The sequence below is a fragment of the Pogoniulus pusillus genome, chromosome 22 (genome assembly GCF_015220805.1).
Source record: "Pogoniulus pusillus isolate bPogPus1 chromosome 22, bPogPus1.pri, whole genome shotgun sequence".
NCBI lineage: Eukaryota > Metazoa > Chordata > Aves > Piciformes > Lybiidae > Pogoniulus > Pogoniulus pusillus.
This window is the reverse complement of record NC_087285.1, coordinates 11,175,677-11,201,032: the sequence shown is the minus strand read 5'-3', so window position 1 is coordinate 11,201,032 and position 25,356 is coordinate 11,175,677. Positions and strand designations below refer to the sequence as shown.

At 49.6% G+C, this 25,356-nt stretch overlaps 1 protein-coding gene across 5 annotated transcripts; it reads right to left on the bottom strand.

The window, feature by feature from the left end:
• Window positions 1-1,251: 1,251 nt before the first annotated feature.
• On the bottom strand, window positions 1,252-25,356 carry STK32A (serine/threonine kinase 32A). 5 transcript variants are annotated; one of them, XM_064161710.1, is made up of 13 exons: window positions 25,100-25,356; window positions 23,610-23,751; window positions 18,398-18,453; window positions 16,985-17,136; window positions 15,945-16,118; window positions 12,522-12,559; window positions 7,623-7,712; window positions 5,808-5,905; window positions 5,127-5,243; window positions 3,796-3,921; window positions 3,344-3,469; window positions 2,933-2,997; window positions 1,252-2,269 (listed from the first exon to the last, which is right to left on the bottom strand). In XM_064161710.1, the coding sequence occupies exons 2-13, from the start codon at window positions 23,659-23,661 to the stop codon at window positions 2,185-2,187; spliced, it is 1,179 nt and encodes a 392-aa protein (XP_064017780.1). In that variant the 5' UTR covers window positions 23,662-23,751; window positions 25,100-25,356; the 3' UTR covers window positions 1,252-2,184. The 5 variants fall into 5 exon arrangements, with proteins under 5 accessions (XP_064017780.1, XP_064017779.1, XP_064017781.1 ...); XM_064161709.1 differs by having other exon boundaries at window positions 2,181-2,637; XM_064161711.1 differs by lacking the exon at window positions 2,933-2,997 and having other exon boundaries at window positions 2,181-2,637.

The window sequence follows — 25,356 nt, the reverse complement described above, 5'->3', positions numbered from 1 at the left end:
CCTTGGGGGCCAGCTGGGCAGGAGGGGCTGGGGGCTGTGCTGGAGCTGGAAGACACTGTTGCGTGCGTGGTGCTCCCGGCTGCAGGTCACAGCTTGGGGCTTCTTGGGCAAGAGCAGAGGTATGAGAAAGCCAGAACACTGCAGTGGGCGACAGGCTGCTTAGCTTGTCCCTCTGGTACCTGGTTGCAGCCTGGCCTGGCCATCAAGGGCTGTGATGAGGATGAGAGCTGCACCTGTCATCTGCGTGGTGACAGACATCAGCTCTACACAGCATTGCCTGTTCTAGCCGGGGCTGGCCTGGATACTGCTTTCTGAGAGTTAAAATCCTCCCCTTCTGTCCAGTGCTGTTCATCAAGGCAGTGGTCACAGCCTCCCCAAAGCTTGCAAAGCACGCAGAGAAACCCAATTGTTTCTGAAGTATTTTGATGTACTGGTTTAGGCTGTGCTAAACAAATACACTTGGGTTGGGCTTTTTTCTTTTCCTTACGTATTTGACCTTGAAATATTTATTTTTTACATGCCTGCAACTCAAACAGGACAAGCTGTCCATGCAGCCATCCTTTAGAGGCCGTGCCAGAATAGCTGTGCGGGGGTGAGGAAGGCTGCTCGTGCTTAGGAGTCCTGTGAAGTTCTGCTATCCAAGTAATTAAAGATTTCTCCCTCTTGCCTGGTACTAATCAAGCTGAGCTGTGCTTCCCTTTACAGAGAATGAGGAGGAAGCAGAGAAGATTTTAGAAGTCATTTAAGTTCTCAAAGTTTTGGGGTTTTCTGCCAACCAGTACAACAATATTGATGCAGCAACAGATTTTCCCCAAGGAGCAGGGTGTGCTGTGACTTAGCAGGTGAAGGTAGCTTTCTGCTTGCAATGACCTGCTCTGAGGACTCTCTCAAGCACTAAGAAACGAATTCCACCCCAGCACTGCAGCTCCCTGGACAGAACAAGGGTCATGCTTCCCTGGTTGGTTGTTTCCACACCAGCAGTGCACAGCGAAGCTGCTGTCCCTCTCCCCAGCTCTGCACATTTGCACTGTGCTGTAACCATGCCAAGAGCCTGACCCGAGCCAACCCCCCTAAACTGTCAGGCAGAGCGTGTGGAAGGAGGTGGTGACACTGCTGTGCACCAGTCCTTGCCCGCGGGGCCCGCACTTAACTCTGCAGAGGAAACCAGCACAGGCTGCACAGCCCTCAGGGCTGCAGGCAGGAGGACCACCCCTTCTGCCTTGCTGTGCAGGTCACCTCAGAATTAACACCAACTTCTGCTCATTTGGGAAGGTGCCTTGCATTTGCTGTGGGGCTTTATTGTGGTCATTTTTTCGACTTGGTCAGATTTTTTAGTTGATCAGAAAGACAGGAAGGCACAGAGGACACAGAGACCACCTCTGGGTTAAGTGGGAGGCAAATGGTACTTCACTCATTCATTATATTGCTGAGAACAGGAAAAATATCAGAGAAGGAAGTGAAACCTCAGGTCTGCCATAGCACTTAAACACTGGCATCATCACCAGCACGAAGATGCTTTGGCCAATCTCATTTTGGGCACAGCCTGCTCCAGAGTGTAGCTGTTTCTGCAAAGAGAGCTACTTAACTCAGACATTGTTTCAATGTCACAGAGACTGAAAATCCACTTTTCAGATTTACCTCTGGTGTTGGAGGCCAATCCCCATCAGATTCAGTAAGTTGCAGCAATTTCACGTGATACTGAATGTTCCTTTTTTCAGGCTGTCCTGGAGAAGCAGCTGGATGGCAGTCATTCAGCAGTGCCTGGTTCTTACCTCTTCGGTCCACATCTGTCTGAGTGCCCCGAGCACACAACGTGAGCCCTGCTCTGTGAGAAACCGATGAAGGAACCCGCACGGAGAGAGGGGGAAACAGGAAACCTTTGATGCCTCCTCCCAGCCATGGAAGGAGATAATGACTGCTTCCAGCTAAGGAAGATCTTCACCACCTCCAGCCCTTGGTGCCCACACTCATGAGATGTTCACAGGAGATGTCTGTAAGCAAGGGCCACCCTCCACTGCGCCCTGGTGGAGACCGTGCAGCTGAGAGCAATCTCTTCTATCTGGAGCAGCCAGCTATGAGCCCATACAGACTTAAGACCTCCACAGAGCCTGGACCCACCCTCAAGACCAGTATTAGTGTTGAAGGCTCTATGAACAATGCATGCTCAGCCCCTGGGTGACGCTGCTAGCAGCCACCTTGTGGGCAGCACCAGGGGCTGTGGCGCTGGCCAGCCAAGCTGAGTGTCTCATCCATTTTCACAGTCACATTCCTGCCACCAAGAAAAGCAGAATAAAAGGATCTGAGTCTGACCGACTGTGGCAAATTGCAGAGGCAGCATCCACAGCCTCTCCCCCCACACCCAGGATCCACAGGCTGTAGGGTGGAAGGCAGAGGGAGTGGGTGTCCCAGCTCCCACCAGCCACCCTGCCTTGGGCTATGGGCAGTTGTCCTGGCAGCAGAGGATGAATCCAGTGGCCCAGTGCCATGAAGGTGTGAAGTGAGCACGCAGGAGCCCCATGGGAAACAATCCAGCAGGGTTTGTACTGCTCTCAGAGATTATTGTTCTGGTTGTCCTCCTGGGATGTGCCTCTGCTTTTTGCCACTGCCTCCTGAGTCTCCTTGTGGTTGTGTCTCACCCTTAGGGAGAGAAATGGCTGGCTGAGCTGTGAGGGTCCCTGCAGCCCCCACAGCAGCAGTGCCTGCTCAAATGGGGCAGTGCAAGCAGCTTATGACTGGGGCCCAGCCCTCCACCTCAACGACACAAATGCCATGGTGGTCTCCAGCAGATGACAGAGCAACCAGCATGCCCAGTGCCTGCTCTCCTTGTTACAAAGCTCCTACACACCCACCCACAGCATTTGCCCAAAACTCAGCTCTGTGAAAGGCTTTGCCAAGGGACAGTCTCTTGTGCTGCCTCTGCACCAACACTTACTTTTCTCTGTTGAAAACAATGAAGTCCCTCTGGAGCATCTCCAGGTGCTTTTGAAGATGGCAGGCCTTTGGCATTCAAACAGAAAAATAGAGATGGGGAACAAACTCACAGTTGACTCAGAAGGATACTACAAGGACAATTTCAAGGAGATAGATATCTGCAAGTAAAGAGCATCTGTAACACTTCAGTGGGGAGAATGGCATTAAGATTCTCCTCTCACACAAAACTGGTGTCTACATATGCTGCCTGCCTCCAAAGGGAACACATGGAAGAGTTTGGGAAATAAAATTGGTCACAAAGTCAAAAAAAGGTCTGTTTAAAGAGTTTGCTGTGGTTGTGCTAGATGGTAATTAGCTTTCCTGCAAACCAAGAGACTTCCCTGACCCCATGCTTGTACCTGCTGGCTCTCACCTGGGAGGAGTTGCTTTTGTTGGTGTCTTTCTTCTTAGCCAAGCGCTTTTTCTTCTTGTGAAGGGGTTTGGATTCTAGGATCATTTCTTCCAGTTCAAAGGTTGGGTCACAGTTCAGTCTGCCTTTCTGAAGGGGAGAGAGAGATGAATTAAATGATCTTGAAGAGTCCCCCATAAACCAGACTGCAACTGGGAGATGAATCTTCTCAGAAATAAACTAACCAGACCTGCACGCACAGTCAGAGCACCACTGGACAGTGTTCAAAGCCAGGCTGGATGGGGCCTTGAGCAACCTGGTCTAGTAGGAGGTGTCTGTGCTAGTGAAAGGGGCAGTTGGAACTAGTTGATCTTTCAGGTCCCTTTCAACCCAGGTCAGTCTGGGAGGATAATTCTGTCACTTGGTGCCAGGCATGAGGGTACTCTGAAAACTCCTTAAAGTCAAAGTTACCTTACCGTGGGAATAAATTCTGGTGTGATCCTTTTCTGGAGAACAGCATCCCAGTTCACGTCAGACAGGTAAGGAAAGCTCTGGATATCTTTCAGCTGAGAAAAACGCTTCTCAGGGTTGGGCTCCAGCAGCTGCAGTGAGAGCAAAATGAAAGAGGTGAGAGAGTGAGACCTGGAGATGCACAGCTGGACATCAGATACCTACAGAGGTGTCAGTGGCAGTTACACCAGGTATGGGCCCTGGGGTGGGGGTCCAGGAGCTTCACCTGCCATTGCTTAGGAGAGAGTTCCCAGTTTGGGACCAAGCCACGCCTCAGGAAAAGGAGCAAGGCTGGGGACATGCAGCCTCTGTCTCCATTGCTGCTCTGCAGCTCTTTTTCCTGTGTGATATATAACAAAATATATCTCTGTTGAATTTTAAGCAAATGGAGCTATTCTCCAATTTTCTTCTTAGGAACTACACCGTGATCCTGTCTCAGCAAGGGGTCAATGTCCCAGTTTCACTAAAGCGTCTGAGAGTATTTCATCAGAGACAACAAAAGCATCTCTGCCTACTGCTTTGACAAAAAACAAAAGAGGAGAGCTACACTGAGGACTGACTCCTTCATTGCCTACACTACTCTGGAAAGGAGAAAACTCTTTGCACACTTTGCCAGCCTTGCAGCTCCTGCACACAGGCTCTGCACCTCCGCTCTGCTGCTGTCGTGTGCAGACAGCCCCTGGCACTGCCCAGCATTAGTTCTGCTTATTGAAGCTATGGCTTCACTTCAAGCATGCTTTCAGCTTCCAAATGATCCCACTAATGATTCTGAGGCAATTTTGATAACAGCTTTAATAAAAATTAACTGCAGTGGTGCACGAACCACACAGCATCAAAGGATTTCAGCAGCATCAGCAGTTCTTGTAAATCTTTTCATGGTTGGGAAAAATGTTGTGGGGTTTTAAGTTAAAAGAATTAATGTATGTATTATAAATTTGGTCCAAATTTATTAACATTATCTACCTCCAAGTTATGACATTGCAGAGAGATCAAGTTATAGGAGAAACTATAGAAGCAAAACTCAAGCGTCCTTAGCAGAGCTGCATTCGCAGCACCTTGCTTGGCAGCACAAACTCCATCCCCGCAGCCCAGGACATTGCGCTACATTGCTGCAGTGCTGGGAGCTGGACGCCCGTCAGGTAGCACCACCTGAAGGTCACTGGCGCTGGCTCTGGACACAGTTCACAGCGACTCTTTACAACTCGCCCCAAAGGCTACCGATCCCGCTGAAACCATCCTGCTTTCCCCCCCGTGCCCGGGCACAAGCGCCAGCCCTGCTCTGGCCGTCTGCCCTCACCTTCTTGATGAGCGACACCATCTCCGCGGACCACGCCGCAGGGTACATCACCGTGGCTGTCTTGTACACGTGAGCAATTTCGTTCGTGGAGGTGCTGGAGCGGATGTGGTAGGGCCTCTGCGGAGAGCAGCACAAGGCAAGCGCTTTAATTTAGCTGCTTTTACAGACTCCTTGGGAAATCGTTTCAGAGCAAAGAAGTTTCAAACACACTCTCATTGTTCATTCCCCAAGCCTCCTGCTGGAAACCTCTCCCTGTGCGATCCTAGCTCAGTTGAAATAAACAAAACAACAAGCAGCAAGAACAATGACAGTGACAATGAGCATTTACACAGCGTGGCAGGAGGCAAACCGGCACAGCTTGTGTCGCCAACCAGCCTGTGTTTAGATTATATATATATATTACACCCATCTACAGTGCTGTGCTTAGAGCTCTCCCAGTATTGTCTGTCAAATGTGCTGCTGTTTTCAATTCTTCACAAGTGAAAAGGAGCAGGACTCCTCCCATGCACCAATCAGCTGAAAACATGATGTTCCAGGAAGGGTTCTAAGTCCTGGGTGGGCCATCAGGCTGCTGCAGGACCTGTCCCTTTTCCCTGTGACCAGTGTCCTGGCATTAACCTTCCCAACGGGGTGTTTAAGGACAGAGACGGGCAGATGGAGATGGGGTGGTGTGCACCCTACCCGGGTCCTGAGCAGCTCGTAGGCTGTGATTCCCAGTGACCACCAGTCCACAGCGAAGGAATAGCCAGTGGGTTTTGTGGGGTTAAACATCTCAGGTGCTGCAAAACAGAGAAAAAGGAGAGTTTGTCTTGCTGTGATCTGAAGTGGAAAGGAGCCACACAGACCGTAGAGAACACCCTGCTCCTCTGCCTGAGAAACCACCTGGTGTATGACACTACCACATCTTTGATAAGTTCTGCCTCTTTCTTCAGAACTGGTAGATTGGTCCTTTACCAAAACACTGCCAAGGCAGACTCCGAAGCACAGAGTTGTCAGGGTTGGAAGGGACCTCAAAGATCATCTAATTCCATGCCATGGGCAGGGACACTTTCCACTAGATCAGGTTGCCCAGAACCACATCCAGCCTGGCCTTAAAAACTTCCAGGGATGAGGCTCTAACCACTTCCTTGGGCAACCTGTTCCAGCATCTCACCACCCTTATGGTGAAGAACTTCTTCCTAATGTCTAATCTAAATCTTCCCTCCTCTATCTTGGATCCATTCCCCCCCAGTTCTATCACTACCCAACGCCCTAAAAAGTCCTTCTACAGCTTTCTTGTAGAGTCACAACACAGAGGTTTCCTTGCAGAAGTTTATCTTTTGGACTGCTGTTAGCCTTGCAGAGTAGAAACACCTGCCAGCAAGGAGCCCTAGCATGGAGAGAGGAGCAAACCTCTAACTGTGCCAACCACCCCCATCTCCCACCCTTACCTTCCACACTGGTTGCTGCTCCTGCTCCCTGCCCAGCAGGACCTGGCAGCCTTGTGTGCAGCTCAGCACTGAGCATCATCACGTCGGGAGCCAGACCTGACCCAGTTCCCAGCACACCATCTTAGCCCAGTTACCTTCCTGCCCTGGGAGCAGATACACTTTAAAGCCTTCACCCTGCTGACTAACAACTACAAATGTAGTTAGCACAGAATGAAACATTTTCTGCTGTGTTAAAACCCAAACAAGCATTCCAGCTCCTCCGTGCCCCACCGGTGAAATGGGGCAGTTGGCAATTTCTGCTTCAATAGACTGTGGCAGAACTTAAGTGACTGATGTAAGTGGTGGCATGGCCTTGAGAAACAGCTGTGCTGTCACCTTTGTAACTGGACCAGACCTAAAGCCCCATTGCCTCTTTCAGATGGAGACTTGGCACCAGCACCATCACGCTTTCAACTGTGCCAGGCTGGCACCAGAGAATGGGGTCCTCCTGCCCCAGCGGAGCAGGTGCTAGCGCTCAGGTAAGCAGCAAGTCGTAAGCCAGATCACTTGTCCTAAACACAGAGTAATTCTTCTTTGTAAAGCAGCCAGTTTATGTAAAAATACCTGTTATTGCTGGTGATGCAGCAGTGCAAGTGCCCTGAGGGGCCAAAACAAGGCTTCATGCTTCATTTTCCTTCCCAGGGGGAAAAAGAGCATGTTGGCTGCTGCTGTGAAATGCTCCAAGGTCTCAGGAGTGCAATCATCTTGTTTTATAATCCAAAACATGCTGTACAGTGTGGTGTAGTGGCACTAAAATCTGTGTTTATGGTACACTTGCTGTGGTGCTGTGTGAAACCACATGTGCCAGCTGCGCCAGCCGGGTGTCACCGAGGGGAGGGCTCCCACCGTACTCTCCCACTGCACCTCTTGAGCTTGCTTCTCATTTCAGACATGCACATTTTGTCACGTACCAGGAAGAGGAGTTCAAGCTCCTATGAGAAAAGAACTCCATCTGCACCCCACCAGTGCCGTGGGATCAAGCCCATGAGATAGTAATTAAGGCCAAATGATTGTCACTGGTGCTTACCCATGTAGGGCTTTGTGCCAGCGATGGTGGTGACTTGGATTTCCTTAGTCAGCATCGTGGCAATGTTGAAATCTGTGATGTGCACATGTCCTGAAAGACAGAGGTTTAATATGTAACTCAGTTTGCTTTGATTTCACACAGAAACAGCTTCGAGTAGAAAACCTAAATCCTCTATGGAAAAGAGTTCCTAGGGGAAAAAAACATTCTGGTGGGAGGACCAACAGAAAGCATTTTAGCTTGCAGACTGCTTACAGATGTCTCCTCTTACATCAACTATCACCTTACCCTTTGGGGAGCAAAAAAACCTGGATTTCTCCAAGAAATAATTTAATGATCATTGTTTTGAGCCTTCCTAAATTTGGGGAGGAGAACTGAAAAAAAAAAAACAAACCAACAACTCCACTATGACTTTTGAAAGAAAAAATCAGCCAAACAAAACCCCAACAAAAAATTCCCCGGTAGTTGTTGCTGTCTAGCTACTTGCCCTTTGGTGTTCCCAGGTACTAAGCACTCCCCCTTTCTTTCTTTAGAGGTCTCTAGAACGGCAGCAAGCGAAACAGCCTCGTAAAAGAAACTCACACACCACGGCCCCCCCACTGGGGGCAGGCAGGGTTGCTGTTCCCACTGCTGCCTGCAGACTGAGACAGAAATGAGAGGCTGGGTGTGATCCGCAGGGATGAGAAGCGAAATGCTTCCACCTAGCTCCTGCCTGCTCTTTTATTTCCACTCGTTTTTGGAGGGTTTTTTTTGGCAAGCACTTAATTTAACCTCCCTCATTCCCAGCACCTGTCAGTGAATGCCCCACAGTCCCAGCAGTCCAGGTGAGCAGAACAAAGCAGGCTTCACTGAAGTGAATGTCTTTGGAACTCCTGGGTTAGCTCAGCCTAATTCCTCTGATTTAACCAGAGCAGTTTCCACTTCTTCATGACCTCATGAACTTTCTCCTAAGGCACTGAACTTGCTCACCCCTGAGGGAGCTGGGCTCCTTATCAAAAGCATCGGGTGTTTTCTTTGTTGTATTTTGCAGACTCATCACCCTCCTCTGCAATTGCAGAAGATGACTGAGCTGCTGCTGTTTCCCTTTACCACAGAGATCAAATCAAAGTGGTTTCTGCTGCTGGACTCTGTGACAGTGCTGCCCTCAGTCATTAGCATCAACAGCCGGAAAGTCCCTGCAGCTTTCAGTTCATGAGTTGAGGTGGTGTAAGATCACCTTGATATGTCTGAAAGTCGATGAACTCCTGTTGTCTTGTAAAGATTGACTTGTTTCACAGCATCCAGACAACAGTGTCTGTACCTCTGTGCCATGAGAACAGGGACATGTTTGCCTGCTGCAAATCTCTGACCTAGCTGGGAATATTTGGGGAACAAAAGTAGAATTTGTGATTTCACCTAAACCCACTAAATTCTTCATCCTCACCCAGCTCATCAGCACTTCCATCTTCCCCCTTGAGAATGCCTCAAACAGGGAAAGGTTCAACCCCCTGAGGAGCACTCAAGTGAAAAGCTGTCCTGTCTGGATAAGTCCTCCATGCCCTTGCCTTGTTCCCTCTTCCCTCCCCAGCTGTTCCCCTTCTTCAGGGAGCTGTTCTCATCAATCTGAATCATAAAGACTTATCAAGAATTTGAGATTCCAGGCACATAGATGCCACTCTCTAGATGCATCTTTTAAGTGAGTCACTTTTATAAACTTGCCCACTTGGGAAATAACCAGGAGAAGCCAGCAAGGCTGAGGGAGGAGGCTCTGGATGGCATGGCAAGGCTGAGCAGCCACAGCAGCAGTACTGAACAGGGTGGACCAAGAGCTCAGAAATGGAAGCTGCTGGTAACCAAGAGGAACCCACTGAATGCTGCAGCTGGACTTGAGAGTCATGCTTTAAGGCTCATATTTTCCTGGTTGCAGCTGCTTGGAACCAGCATAGCCAGGGCTGTGCTCCACACTGAGTTGTTCTGAGAGCTCACTCTGCCTGCCTGAAACCAGTACTTTCAGATCAAGCCTTTGGTTGTGGGTTAGGACAAAGAATTCTCTGATGAGATTCAGCATCTCTATTGCTGCACAGTTCCTCCACCTTTCCAGAGCATTTTTGGTGGAAAAAAAAATCAGGCTTCTGCAGATCCAGCTAAGGTAGCGTTGCAAAGAAGATGAACCTGGAGCCATTGGGAGCTGTGAAGGATGGAGATTCTCTGACAGGCTGTGCTGTAACTTATCCAAGAGGGAAGAGCAAAGGGGCTGTGTGTGCAGTGCCTGCACCAGCGTGAACCTGCCTGGTCCAACACCACCCTCCAGAACCTTTCAGCACCAGTATCAGAAGCAACTCTGAGCAAAGCCGTTAGAGGGCTCTCACAATAAAACTTCCCAGTTTTACTAGAAATAAAATGGAGCTTTTCTTCAGTTTTATTAGACAAATGACCCTGTTGAAAACTCCTGATGAATTAGTCACAGTTCCTGGAAACTGCCATCTGTTAGGTTCTTCAATTCCCAGGTGAGCTGTGCTGTCGTCGAGCCAAATCGATAGACTCATCATTAGAGGAGGAAATCACTTTGTGCTCAGAATGCTTGCTCAAGGTGGTCTCCTGCTGAAGATTTTTTCACTGTGGGACCTGATCCCAATTTCTGAGGCTGGACCGATGCTTTATTTATTGCACAGCAAGACATTTGCCTGATATTCCACTTTATTTATGTCTCACTTTAATTTCCTAGCTGAAACGGGTATGGTAATACAGAATGCCATCGACCAGGGTGGCAGAGGCAAATGAATGAGATGTGTGTCAAGGTCATGACAGCAGCAGGATGCTGCATACCTCAATGTGCAGCATAATGAGGGGCATTTATAGCATCCAAAAGCTGAAACAGGCCCCTATGCAAGGATCAGGTTCTGTGCACAAGGGCTCCTGCAGCCTCAGCAGCGATTAACAGTGGCAAAAAGGCTGCTGCAAGTCATAACAGACTTGGAAATCCAACAGGCTGAAGGAGTCACAGCTGGAAAAAGCTTTCACAGTTGGAAAGGAAGATGGACAAGAGACAGAATTTAGGGGCAAGAAAAGTATATAAATGAAGGACTGAAGTCTGACTGCTGAAGGTCTTAGGGCACTTTGTATTCTCAGGGGACTGGTCCCAATGGAGAGCATTATAAAAAAGGATGCCATCAGACAGCAGATATTTGTGATTGCTGCTGTGAAAGCCTCATGAAGAGAGAGAGAACCAGGAGCTGCAGCTTCCTTCCATGGAGAAAGAGATGCTGAAAAACAAGCACAGTCTACCAGGCTAAATATAGATAAACATGCTACAGCAACATCTGCTCTGGGGACAGGGAAATCTTGAACTGTGAGTGCACAAAGCTTTCTGTATGCATGAGAGGGCACACCTTTGCTGCCATGGATGAAGAAAAGGAGTATTACAAGGCATAATCAGAAGGACACTGAAGTCAAGGGTACACCCACAGCAAATAGCTCTGAAACCTCTGCCACAGACAGCTAAACCATCAGAGCCAGCAGAGAACAGACTCAAAATCAACCTAAATTGCAGTGTCATTACCAGAGCATGCAGGGTGCGTCCTGCTGGGCCGAATGTGGCTGCAGGGACAAGAGGAGCTTTTCCCCACAACTCTTCCCTCTTTAGGGACAGTGACCTACATTTCTGTGGCTCTAGCCCCAGCTCCCTCTCAGGTGGCTGTGGCACCTCAGTCCCATGGACACAGAGGTTCTTGGATGATGGTGACAGGTCACCAAGAGCGTCTGCTGGTGAGGGCTGACTGAACACAGCCCTGCACTGGCTACCTGGGCAGAGGTCCTGGAGCCCTGTGATGCTGGGAGCTTGGCACAGGCTTGCCAAGCAGGACCACAGCCCACTGTTGGGCACGGGTGGGAAGGAAGATAGGTCCTCCTGTATCTGTCTGTGCATGGGGCAGGAGAGAGACTTCTGCACTTGGAGGAGGAGGTAGAGTCAGCTGTGCTGACAGCTCCTAAATAAGTAATTAGCTTGCACTCCGAAATTAGAGGTCATATGCAAAACAGGCAGAGTCTGGGCTCAGGTGCTGCCATGCGACCCTTATCACGCACAGAGCCACAGTGATCCCCAGGAGCTTCAGCATCTCGATTGCAGCCCCTGCAGTCATCACAAATTCAGAAACACCTTGTTCCTGCACTGACTTTTTCTCCCCAGTGCTTTGCTGTAGCTGCTGCTGAAGATCTCTCATAACAAGCTAGTTCTCAATGACATGAAATGACAAAGTGTTTTTGTAGTGAGTTAAAAGCTAATAAATATCAGACAGCAGAGCTTTGCCAGGACCAAAAGGTGTCTAGGGAGGGATGCAAGTTAGAGTTTTGCCAGAGTAAGAGACTAAAGAAAAAACAAGAGCGACATCTATGTTGTACCCACCCCAAATCCTCTTTGGAGCTCCCTCCCAATGTCAAATTCCTCAAGGAAGAAGACAATCTGATTGAAGATTATGAGTTCAACCACAGTTGATTCTGCCTGTGAGCATGCATGCCACAGCCTGCAATTGCACTAGGATTTCCCTTCCAACAATTGCATGCTGAGTAAGTGTAAAGCAAGAGCCAAGGGGGTCTTAGAATAAGGTTTGCCAGGTACCTGGCCACAAGCACCACCAAACATGTCCTGGCCAATGCTTCTAGGACAGCTGAGGGTCAGCCAGTCAGGGGAGGTGTGGGTTAAACACTGAGGCACCCTAGAAGTACAGCAGCATCTGGAGGTACCAGGTGTTGTCACTCAAAAAGCAAAAGACAGCAAGCAAGGCAGGGAAGGATGGTCTCATTCTGCACCTGAGGGTGTGTGAGTAGCATAAAAGGAGGCAGAAAGCACTTGAACTTCAGCTTGGACCTTGACCTTTTCCTCTTGACTGTGCTTTTATGCATGACCAGGAAGTGACTGGCACTTACCATGCTCATCCAGTAAGATGTTGTCAGGCTTGATGTCTCTGAGAAAAAGGCAGAGAAGGGAGACAGCTATTAGCCTGGGAAAGTGACATGATAGATGCCTGCAGATGCTTTAGGACAGCCTGGGTTCTGGAGGGACACACACCCAAAGACAGGGTGTCCTGGAAGGCATCTGCTGGGGCTCTTTGGCCCTGGTATTCCTTTATGGTTTGGATCAGCCATCAGAGAACAGCTAATCAAAACACAAAAGCAGAGATGGTGGCAGAGGGCTGTGGCTGTGAAAGCTGCTGTGGTTTGGACTGGCAGCACTTGGGTACTTCACCTACCTTAGTGCTTCTGTTTATCTTCTTTCCCCTTTTACTTCTTAACCTGATCCAGTACTCTTTGAGAGCTGTTCCCCATGCGCTCAGTAAAGAGCAAATTAATTTAACAGCTTTGCTCTAGAAAAAAAATGGGTTGCTGACTGAAAACCAACCCCAAACCCTGAACACCAGCACTTAAAGTCACGCTGCAGGGAAAGGCTTCCCATTGAAAGCAGAGCAGGTACACCTGATACATCAACTCTATCCACCCCAGTGCCTTTACAAGGCATTACCTGCTTTTAATGAGCTCATTACACCACTGCCTGCTCACCTGCTGCTGGCTGAGCCTGGCAGCTGGCAGCCAAGTGTCTGTGAGGAGCCTAGCACACAGCAGGCAGACACACATGGAGTAATTCCATGCTATCCTGACACTGCCCATCAGCCCTGGGCTTCAGGGAGAAAGTGGGCAGGGTTAGGATTTTATAGTAAACATGCCCTGATTGAGCTGGAGTTTGAATCACCTGAGCACCTGGAGTCAAGAGGGGACAATATAAGTAATTACCAAGTAATGGCTCATAGCTCTCTGCCATCTCCTCACCCAAACCACTGTCAGTGGGTCATAAATACCCCACGTACCTTCCCTCAGCTGCCCTCACCCCTCTGGGGAGCAGAGACAGATCTCTTAGTCAGGACACTACAGGGTGGATTCAGGGGCTGGCTCTCCCAGTAAGTGCAGCGAAACTGAGCCTCAGGTCAGAGCCAAGCAGCCCAGAAGGGCAGAAACATGTCTGTGACAGCAAAAGAAGGTGATGCCAGGCTTGGTATTTTTGAGAAAACATTGATTCAAGTAAAGTCTTTAAGAAATGCTTCAGCAAGAAGAAGAGTTTGAAAAAAATGGGTTTCCTGGTAAGAAACTACTTCCAGTTTTGAAAGAATCATAAGCACAGGTTTTCATTTCTCATCCAGTTTTCAGCCTTCAATTATTACTTTTTTTTTTACCCTGACTGGGGCCTTTCCTGATCACACTGAGGCTGTGGGACTGCACCAGCACAATGAGATCACTCCCAAGAGGCAAACAACGAGCAGTGATCACTTCCTCTATTGATTGTTTGGGTATTTATTTGTGATAAACTGGTTGCACCATTTCTTAGCCTGAAAAAGCTAACTAATGTTTCCCACTCTTCTCCCTGTAGGTGAGAAGTCATTCCAGCCATGTGCAGAGGCAGCAGACCCAGCTTTGCTCAGACAGAAGCAGACATCTCTTGCCTGTCTCTGCTGGTCCCAGTTACAGATGTTGCAGGAAACTGACTCGTCTGAGTCACTTTATCGACCCAGTGCTGTCCCACTGGGTTCCAGCATTAAACAATTTGCACTACTGTGTTAATTAAATGACTTGCCATTTAAACAGGCTGCCATACCTCCTTTGTTCTACTCAACTGGCCTGAAACATGTATAGATGCTTGCAGTGCACACTGCAGCCTGCACCTAAACTGCTCCCACCCTTATTTACAAAGAACTCTCTGGGAAAGACCCAGAACTTTGCCCTTTGGGTGTCCTCTTTGTACCTGTCTTCGTGCTGCAGCCACAGCACGACACCTTGGCACTGTTGACAGCCATGCACCGGTGATGACCACACAGCTGCAAGGACAGGGCTCGTAATGGGGACTGCAGCCACCCTGTGCTCCCAGAGCTATCACATCTTTCACTGTTAAAGACTCAGACTCCTCATCCAGGTTTGTTCTGATGGCAGAGAACTGTGAAGAATCTCTAGCTCCTCAGTCCTAAACACCACTACTGTGATACCTCAACTGACAGAGAAGGATTCTGCCCCTGTGCCCCACTCAGCATGTTCAGGCCAAGCCAGCAGTATGAGGATTCATGCCTGGCTGCTCAGGGTTCTGCATTTCACATGTTTAATTCATGCTCATCCATTATTTGGTGCTGATGAGCAGGTGTTGCATGGAGAGGGCCAGTGCAATGTCCCCATCACCACACACTAGCTTCATGTCCCGGACCACAGTGGGATGGTTGCTGTGCCAGGATCAGGGGCATCAGAGTAGAAATCTATGCAGGTATAAAACCAAACAAGCAGCGTGAAAGATGAGACTCCTGAGAAAGCAGGAGCTCTCCCCACGGAGGTCTGCCTCCAACTCCAGCAGAGCAAAAGCCCTCTGGTGCTCCAGGGCTCTCCACTGCTGCAGAGGGCAAGCTATGGGCATGCTCTGGGCACATCAGGCATTGGCCTTTCTGCCTTCACAGCTCAGAAATGACAGCCAGATGCTGTGGACACGAAGAGGCATTCATCTCCACCAGCAACTTCCCCTGCTAACAGCCAGGAGACTGCAGTTTTAAATTCTGAGCCAGGCTTTATTTTCACACCTCAAAAGAATGATCTTCTGCAATTATATTTGTAGATGAGATGATCTTCTCTGGGCCTTTATTTAACCCTCTGCCAGTCCCTGTTCATAACCTTGTTAGCAGCTCCTAAGAAAAAACCCTTGGACCCAAGGTCTACTTTGCAGAGCAGGCCAGCAGGAAGCAGCTGCACATCTGCCTGTCCAGAGCTGAACCTTCCTTCTCTGGCCAGGGAAAACCCAGACCTCCTCTCTTATTTTGCAGGTTTTTGAATGTACAGGAAGAGCTCATGTATTTTCTCATTGGCCATAACAATTCTTGGTGGCCAAAAAGACATTCTTCCCACTTCCAGAAAACAAGCTTCACACAAAACAAGCTGCATCTGGTCCCACTCTGCATCTCTCAGCGCTGTGCAGGGAGGGAGCAAATGGGAGACACCTTCCAGAGTGACAGCAGGGGAATTCTGATTGCTTATGTCTGCTCTCCCTGGACCAGGACGGATATTAATGAGCTACAGCTAATTAAACCTATCAGAGACAGCTCTTTGCGGGATCAGCAAACAAATCAAGTATGCTAATTACAGCCATCCAAGAGGGAGAACTGAGATGTCCCTGCTGCATATGGAATGTTTTTCCCTGGGAAGCCTGGTCCTGGGAGAATATTTCCTTTAGCTGTTAAGCCTCTATTTGTCCTTTAACATTAAAGAGGAAAAAGTCCACCAGTACTGCAGTCTGCAAGCATCAGCCCACCCAGGAGGTCCCCAGCTGACCTGTGGATGATGTGTCTGCTCTGGAGATAGTCGAGGGCCAGCACCAACTCACAGATGAAGAGTTTCACAGTGCCTTCCTGGAACCGCACGTTTTGCTGGAGATGGTAACGCAGGTCTCCTCCAAGCAGCAGGTCAACAACCATAAACATATCTTCTTCATCCTGGAATGAGTACCTAAAGTGCATGGACAAGCATGGCTGAGGGCTGATAATACTGAAAGCTGACAGACTATAAAGACATGTGTGGTATCTCTGTGAATCCTCAGCATGCCTTGGAGCTTTTCCACCTGGAAAATGGTCATTTCATGACCCTCCCATGTTCCATTCCCACTGCAACTAAACCCCTACTGTTATACTTGAGATGGCAATAACTTAGCCTCAGAGCCACAACAGGGCTAGAGCAGCCTGTATGAAGAACTACTAGCAGATCCATGAGAACAGGTATATGATGTTTTCATGTTGAACTTCTTACTATCAGATGCTTCAAAAAACAAAGCCACATCCAAACCTCCCAAACCCACCACTGTGACAGCTTGATGCTGATTGTCCCCTCCCAAAGGGCTGTGAAGGGAGGTGGGCAGAAGCCTGCCAGGCAGGTACAGCTCTCAGGTGTGTTTATCATGGATAGGCATGGTGGTGACTGATCCCTCTGAGGCATCTTGGAAGATCCCTTCACTTGTTGACACCTCACAGCCAGACAAGCAGTCAGGAACTCACCACAGCAGTGACAACCCAGGTCAGAGCTCTGGAGAATGCTGCCTCTTCCCCCGGGCAACCTTGTTCCCCAGGGCACTCATGGGCTACTGCTGCTTCTCACCCTGCAGGCAGTGCCTGAGACATTCCTCCCAGCACCCACGACATGCGTGCCTGGTGCCCTGCTTGGTGGGCAGCACCACACACATCCTGATGCCTGCAATGCCGCAATGGCGACACACCAGCTGCTCCTGAAAGTAGCTTGCAGCAGAGAAGCGGCCAAGTCTGGTCTGAAAGGTGTCTCTAACATCACTGATGCAACCAGTGAGTAAAGGAGGAGCATCTTACCATAAATTAACTAAGAAGGGGTGCTCCAGGCCCTGCATGATCTGCAGCTCCTTGAAGACATTTCTGACTTCATTACGCTCCACACACTTCTGCTTGTTCATGTATTTCATGGCATACATCTTTTTGGTGTCGTTCTTCTGCACAACACAGACCTAGGTGAGCAAATCAGGGAATAGATCAGAGATGAAATGTCAGCAAACTCAGTCAGTGAGACGTGGCCACATGAGTATTGTGTTCAGTTGCGGGCACTGCAAAGAAAGAAAGATGTGGAGGTGCTGGGGCGAGTCCAGAGAAGGGCAATGAAGCTGGGAAAGGGCCTGGACAGTAAATCGTATGAGAAGTGATTGAGAGAGCTGAGGATGGTTAGTTTGAAAAAGAGGAGGGTAAGGGGAGACCTCATTGCTGTCTACAACCACCTGAAGGGACACTGTGGGGAGGCTGCTGCTGGTCTCTCCCCACAGGTAATTGGAGACAGAACAAGGGGAAATGGCCTCAAAGCTGAGACTGAGTACATTTAGATTGGACATTAGGGAAAAATTTTTCACAGTGAGAGTGGTCAGGCACTGAAATGGGCTGCCCAGGGAAGCGGTGGAGTCACCCACCCTGGAAGTGTTTGGATGTGGTGCTTAGGGACATGGTTCAAGGTGAATCTTGTAGAGTAGGGTTATAGGTTGGACTTGGTGATCCTGAAGGTCTTTTCCAACTTGGATGTTTCTGTGATTCTGTGAGTGGTCTCCAGGGGCTTTAGCAAAGTTCAGACTGCCAGGTCCCAGGTCCTCTGGACAAATTGCCAGCACCCATTTTTCAGTCACAGAAGAAATTTTGCTGAGTAGAAGGGGAGGGGAAGGAATTAGTCACCACGAGGATGGGAGGTGGGGATCGCACACAAGTCAGTGCTGTATTTAACAGTGGAAACTGCTAACTGATCTTGGTGGTGTCTGTCCCTCCCACACCTGTGACTCTTTCCACCAAAGAACTACAGGGTAGAAAATGGAGAGCAGCACCATCTGACCATGATCTGATGCTTAATAGTAAACACTGTTTTATAGATAAATATCCACCTAAAAACCCTGCCAGGCTTGCCACGGAGGCTGCAGCTCTTTGTTAACAAAGACGCGCTGCGATGCTCAGTGCTGGGAAGTCTTAGAAAGTGCTCTCCAGAAAGATAATAAAATTCAGCTCATTTGATTTATCTGTTTCTCATTTTAATCTCCTGTAACATAATTTGTGTCTGTGGAATAGATGAGGAATGGAGCTCTGATTCCTTCCTGATTACCAGGAGTTGAAGCTCAGGTCAAAGCTCATTGATAATGCAAGGGTTTCTTTCTTTATGCTCATGTCAGACCCTAGCTCACCCTTCTCTCAGTCACACTCCCGGGGGGGCATACAGTGAGCAGGTCACAAAATACTCACCTTCCCAAAGCTGCCCTTCCCAATAGCTCGCAGAATCTTGAAGTGGTCAAAGGTGACTGCAAGGCAGAGCAAAGATTCAAATGTTACATGGCTGAGCAAACATCTGGTGGTGTGATTTTTTCTCCACAGGAGCTGAGATAAACAAGGGACACTGCAGCAAGTCTGTGTGGCTTTTGGAGATGTGACTGCTGCTTAAAGTTTGGGTTTTAACAGGATTTTTGTCTTTGCAGCTCAGCTGCAACAGCAAGTTCCCTGGGTCAGACTTTGTCCACAGAAGACCAGGCAAGGAACCGTCCACTGAATGTCTGTGGCCTGCCCTGTCTGTTAAACCATGACAGTCTCATCTTGCTGCTGCTGAAACCAAAGGCAAAGAAGTTGAATCTATCACACGTTTATACCACATGAAGACGTAAATGAGCATCTAAGTCCTTGTAGTCTTTTAGACAACCCTTCAATAGCTGTGCAAGATGAAGAGAGCAGCCCTGGCTGCAAGTGTTGCTGCCATTCCTCACCTAGAACAGCTGCTTCTGCTCAGAAGAGGAGAGCAGTACCTTTGCAGACCCTGCAACGAGGCAGGGAGATAGGAATGGGAAAGTGCTTCACTTTGTGTCCTCAGGCTGCAGATGGGGCTGGGAGGTGGACATCTACACAGCACGGGAGAACGTTCTGCAGTGCTGCTCTGAAGGGCCCTGCAGATCAGTGGCTCTGATCCAGCAGGGTGAAGCTGTCTGTGTTTCATCTCAGGCAGCAAAGAGATCCAGAGAAACAGCAAATTAAATTACCCTGATTACAGCAAACATAGACTGACTGCACTGGGCTCAAACCTCCTGCTGGTTGCTGGAGAAGGCACCAGAACAATGGTTACTGGGTTGAACCCTGCTAATGCTTCTGAGAGGCTCTGCCAAGCAGCCATCAGCAAAGGGAAGCCAGGTTCCGTGATTGTTCCTTCTGGTTTCACCAAACCACACCAAAATGCTCCTTCAAAGCACCAGAGAAAGGCTCTGACACTTTTATAGCAGCTCATCACCTTTAACCAGCTTTCAGGCACGAAACCACTTCAAGCCTGGAAAAACAGCCACAAGTATTGGAGCCAACACAAGCTGATAAGGAGTTTATGTAGGTCTATCAGCTAGATCATCTGAGAGAAGGGCAGTAGACACCTGCAGAATGCAAAGGGAGGGTGAAGATGTTTATCACCTGCAGGGAATGAGAGTGGAAGGAAAAACTACCAAGCCTGCTATGGAGAGAGATGAGCTGCAGGAGCTGCCTGCTGTCCCATGCAGCTTACAACTATGAGGAGAGGGACCCTCAGGTCTCAGATGCTGTCTCAGCTTTCCTGCCGTTCCCAGTTTTCATTCTGAGCCAATCCTAAATCTTACTCCCAAAGACTACCAAAATCAGTGGTGTCTGAATCAGGAACCAAACGCATGCTCTTCATCCTGAATCCACATCTACAGATTTGACAAGCCCCATTTCACTGCCTGACAGCACCTGGAACACTGACAACAGCAAAGTCATTTGCCCTTCAGAGGGAAAGTTCCTGTGATACACCAACTCAGACAAAGGATGTTTAAGAGATGCCAAGGCAGATAGTACAACCACTATAAAGAAGCAACTGAAGCATAAGCATGACATACTGTTTGGAAAGTAGGGTTGTATTTCTAACCTCAGGTTCAAGGAACAATATTTAGACATCAAAATACAGAACCTAGTCAGCCACAAAGAATATCCTGATCAGAGACAAGTCAGCCCTGCCAGAGCTGCTGGACTCCATCTGCCAAGTGAAATTCACTGCTTCAAGGTGCTCAGGTCCTGCCAGCTCCATCACCCACCCCAGCACAGCCAATACACTCCATAGTCTGTTATAACTCATCTTCCTTTTGTCACTTTTCACTCCATTTCCTCCCTTCCTTGCTTCTTTCTCTCTGCAGCCTCAGCAAAACAAAGGTTAGCACAGGATCAGGAAGGATAACCCAAGTTCCTCAGTTTCAGGGAGCTGAACTCAGTGCAGACCCAGGCAGAGGAACAAAGATACATCCGTGGGGCAATTTAAAGACAGAGCAGCTGATGGCACACGGGCAAAGCACCACAGAATGATTTGTGGCTCTCTAGCCCAGTCATTGTCCTCACCTACCCACTATTTCTGCAAATTTGGCCAGCTGGGGAGGATATCTGACTGCCCCCCTCCAGGATGCTTTCCACACCCTTTTGCCCAGAAGCAGAACAAAATCTGCAAACTCTGACCACATTGGAGGGTTGAGAGCACCTTGCAGCACTGAACCTTCTGTCTGGTTATTACATTTTCTTTTCATCTCACCAGCTTATTATCCACCACTGTGCCTACTCAGAGGAAACGCTGAGAGAAAATAGTCCTGGCATCCCACTTCAGCTGAAGGCAAAGAAAGGCTTTTTGGGAAGTCCATCATAAAAAGATACTTAAAATGATGGTGCAGCAGGAAAAAAAATGACATCAAATCAGAGCCGTTTGGGAAGACAGGTAGGGACTGTGTGTGAGCATCAAAGGCTGAGGGCAGCCCAGCTAGGTGTGAGCCCTGCTCTCCTGTGTCTCTGCACAGCAGAGGTGGCCCATGCTCCACAGCTGAGCTGTGGGAGGTGAAAAAAGCCCACTGATGAAGAATGGAGGCACAAGAAGGTGAAGACATTTGCCCATGGTTATTCAGACCACAACAGCACAACATAAATCACCATCTTTTCACCCCTGAATCAGGACTTTAACAAGGCTGTTTTACATAAGGCTTCACCTTGTTGCAGCTGCCTGAATATTCTTCAGGATGTTTTACATTTTAAAGCAAAATGAGAGGTAATGAGAGAAATGAACTAAAAGGTTACAGCACAGTTCTCTGAGAAGCAGACCTAATTTCTGGGTGCACCAGTAAAATGCTCTTTAGACTGGGATTTTTCCTTCTCCCACCGCTCCCAGTGAGCATCCGGCAGACAGCTGCCCAACTGGTGGATGCAGCTGCAGCACTCAACTGCCAGAGGTGGAATTCAGACTGTGGAGAATCAGGTTCTGCAGCACTTCACCACTTACACTGCTACTGTTTGTATACAGGCAAATGTCAAAGCAAAAGTCTCTCTCTGACGCAGCCAACAAGGTGGGACTGCTCTCCACTGGCCACAGCCCAGTGACCTGCCATGGTCATGGAACAGAAGAGCTCTTGGGTTGCTTCCTGCTGTACCCAGCAGCTCCTAATTAATTTCAGTTTTAATTGAAATTAGAATAAGGACACAATTACAACATGCAAGGTGATAGTCCCTGGTCACAACTTTCAGATGGGTTTATCTCCCCCATTGTATCAAAATATCAGTAATTAGACACAAAATGTGCTATTGCTTTTAGGTTTGGGCAGGACTATGAAAGCACAACTGCACTGGTCTGGATGCTGTGCCTGGGTGCAGAGGAGACCCTGGAACCTACTGAAACTCGACAGCTCAGCACCAAACCTTCTGAGATGGTCAGGACTGGACCTCTCCCTTGACTTGCCCAGCAAGATACACAAAGGCATAAAGTGGAGGGCACACCATTTCACACTTGGAAGGCCCTTTGCCAAGGAGCTAACAGAGGCTTCACACCCATCACGTTTTGTTTGCTGAAACTGATCCTTTGCCAATATAGATCTGGCTCTGGTAAGGAATCACTTGCCTGAGATTTACTGCCCCAGTGACACTCACCCTGCACAGATCACTGTGCTACCCAAGGTGCAATTTATTCTCAGGCAGAAGGTCAGTACCACATGGAGAGTGTTTATCCCTGGGAAAAGGTCCAGCAGAGAGCCCAGCCCCACCAAGGAAAATTCAGTTTGCTACAGCCAGTCCCACAGCCAGGACACACCACCCAAGGAAGATGGTCAGCAGCGAGAGCAGCGTTAATCATCCTCAGCTAGCACTGGCAGCTCTCTGTGAGACAAACCAGCACTGAGTGGTGAGATACACAAGCAATAAAATCTCCAGAAAAATCCCACAGGATGGACTTCTTTTGCATTAAACTAATGGAGGAAACCATGGAAAAACAAATTGAAATGGCAAGCAGCTGGGGACTGCTGCCAGAGAGCAGCTAGTGGTGGGGATGCAGTGGTGCGGGGAGTAAGGATGGAGAGGTTCCTCCCTGAGGGCACCAGCAGCCACCCAAACCCCGAAGTGCCAAACCTTCCCTGGAGGATGAGGAATGGAGGTGCAGAGGGAAGGACTGGATCGCAGCAGTGGGGCCAGGACAGCGAGGGGAAAACCATGTTGTGCAGAGCAACTTATTTCTTCCCTGGGCAGATGCTGATGGAGATGGAGCAGTGGAACAGCCACAGCCTGGGTCAGTGGCTGCTGTGCCACAAGCACTGACAGCACTAGTACAGACAGATCCCTGCACTCCCAGGACGAAAGGGTGCTCCTCCTAGAGACCTCTTTCCTCAGGTCCTGAGTGGGAAAGACCACATTTTGGGCAACAATTTCTCCTTTTCCCCTTATGCCCCCAGTAACCAGGATCACATCCTCCCCAGCTGAGTTCTCACCTTTGGGTGACCTGTCTAGGGTCTTGTATATTTTACTTTTCTTTCTCTGTGACAGGATTTATCTACATCTGCATTTCACCACTGCACTTAGGTGAAAGCCCATATGGCAGTTAGAAGCTGACTCATGCAACAGAAAATATATTTATGAAACAATCTTTTAAGGACTGTCTCTACAGTCTTGGCAGCACAGTGACACTGGCCTCCAGCACTGCATTCTCCTTTTCCAGCCAACCAAGCCTGCATGCTGGGCTCCCAGTGCAGGGAGAGCTGCCCAGCTGGGCAGGCACCAGGAACCTCCACTTCGCTGCTGCTGACCAAGTCTTTCTCGGTGGCCCTGCCACATCACTCAAACTACCTTCCCACCACATCTCACACCAGTCCTTGTGCTGTCATCTCCAGAAGAAACCTCCCCTGCCTGCACAACTGCAGCACTTCCCCTCTGCCTCCTAAGGGCCTGGCTCTGCCAACAGTTCTTCTTCCAGTGCCTGGCTGCAGGGAGAAGAGCTGAAAGACCACCTGACCCCTGGCCACAGCTCTGCAGGAGACCAAGGGCATGCAGCTGCTGCACACCTTGACATATCTTTAGTTAACCAGCAACATCTGAGTGTCTGCAACCCCAGCATGGTGACTCTCAGAGTAACAATCTCTGCACTTTGCAGTCCCAGACCACAACTAGAAGAATTTCTTACCATCTTCATTTTCATTGAAGGATGATGGCTTGCTGGAGGTGTTTGCTCCCATGGTGTGCTCAGTCCTGGCTCAGCTCTCTCCACTCCTCTGGCACCCACAGGTCACTTCCAGCAGACCTGAGGAATGTTCTGCTGCTGCATCCTGGAGAAGGCACGAGGCAAAAGGTCATCAGCTTTCAGGATTAAGATAACATTTTGCATCTGGCTAATTTCCCACTGGAAATTCACTGCTCTGAAGACAAAACTGAACATGAGGGGAAATGCACATTATTAGAGAAAGCCAGTAGCATCACAGCCATGTAACCTAGACCTGGACTGCTGCTTACAAAGGGAAGCATGGGAACAGACTGACAGACCCAAAGGGTGCCAGCCACAAAGGAGAAGCATGTACTGGTGTCAGCCAAGGTCAGCTGTAGTTTATTTTTTGACAGTCCATCAATACATAACAACTGTGAGGAAGAGGCGAGGTAGTTACTCCTTGAAGTTAACCTCTTCTGAGCACTGGTTACTGGGATTTGTATCCTTACAAAGTGTACCCAGTCCAGAGGAGCGATCCATCTTCTGCTGCTTCACGCTGCAAAGTCACACTATTATTACAGTAATTGCTTCCCCTCAGGCCAAGATGACTAATGCTTCCACGGTAACTCCATGGTGGGTCGGACCATGGAGCAGCAACCCCACTCCACAGTGCTTCCAGGGTCTCAGCAGCTGTTCTGGTGGCTGCTGCAGAAACGTTACAGGCATGGGAAAGCTGCTTCTTAGGAATGGCCAGGGAAGTGCCCCGGCTTCCACCTCTGGGGCCCAACAGCACACCTGCACATTGCCAAGGGTATTTTATCCTCAGCAGATACGCTTCAATGCAAAGCAAAGCTGATGAAAGATAGCTCCTGAAGCGCCATAGCTGGGGCTCTACAGCCGCCCCACAGGCAGAAGTGCTCCTCATGAGGAGAGTGCCTCAGCAGGACCCGAGAGAGGGCTGCAGGCTGGTACCAGAGGAATGCAGCCAGCTGCTTGGTAAGAAGTATCACTGATGGGTAATCACAGAGCTTCCTCGGAAGAGGACCGCTAGCCTGGAGGGTTCATCAATTATTTCTCTTAACCACCCTTTCACTGCTGGGTCCTGCTCAGGGGCGGGGGATGCTGCTGTTCTCCTGAATCGAAGCTGAGGATGCAGCAATGTAAGAAAATATCTTACTGCTTCTGCCCAGAGGAAATACAGATGGTCCCCAACTCATCTGCATCCACCGCGGAGTTCGGGAAGACCCAGAGCAGGTTGCCACGGGTGTCCCCTGAAGCGGAGCCTCTCCCGACAGTGCACCGGGTAGGTACCGGATCAGCGCCTGCAACCCCGAGGCAACAGCCAGCAATGGCCCCCAGGAAGCCCCGAAGATAACAGCCAGCAATAGCCCGCACCCCCAAAGCCGCGGGGCACCGGATCCAGAGGGGCGATGCAGCCCTGCCCTGGGAGCGCTGCCGGGGCCGGCACCTACCTGAGGAGGAAGGAATGGAAGGGGCTGCGGGAGGGACGGGGCGGCAGCAGCCGCGGCGGCTACAACCGGCGGAGGTCAGAAAGAGAGGGGCCCGGGAAGCGGAGGAGTCCTGGAGCCGGAGGAGCCCGGGAAGCGGAGCAGCCTGCAAGCCGCAGGAGTCCGGAGCTGGAGCGCCGGCGCCGTGCAAGCTGTGGCAGCCGGAGGGGCCGCTCCGCCGCCGGCCCCGCGGGGTGCCGACCAGCCCCGCCTGGCCAGGT

Excerpts from the sequence above, each read along its gene's own strand:
- STK32A (XM_064161709.1), bottom strand. The coding sequence starts at position 23,661 with ATGGGAGCAAACACCTCCAGCAAGCCATCATCCTTCAATGAAAATGAA. Across the intron at positions 16,119-16,984 it reads CCCTTCTTAGTTAATTTATG|GTACTCATTCCAGGATGAAG; the intron begins GTAAGATGCTCC and ends CATGCACTTTAG. Across the intron at positions 7,713-12,521 it reads CATCTTACTGGATGAGCATG|GACATGTGCACATCACAGAT; the intron begins GTAAGTGCCAGT and ends TCTGTCTTTCAG.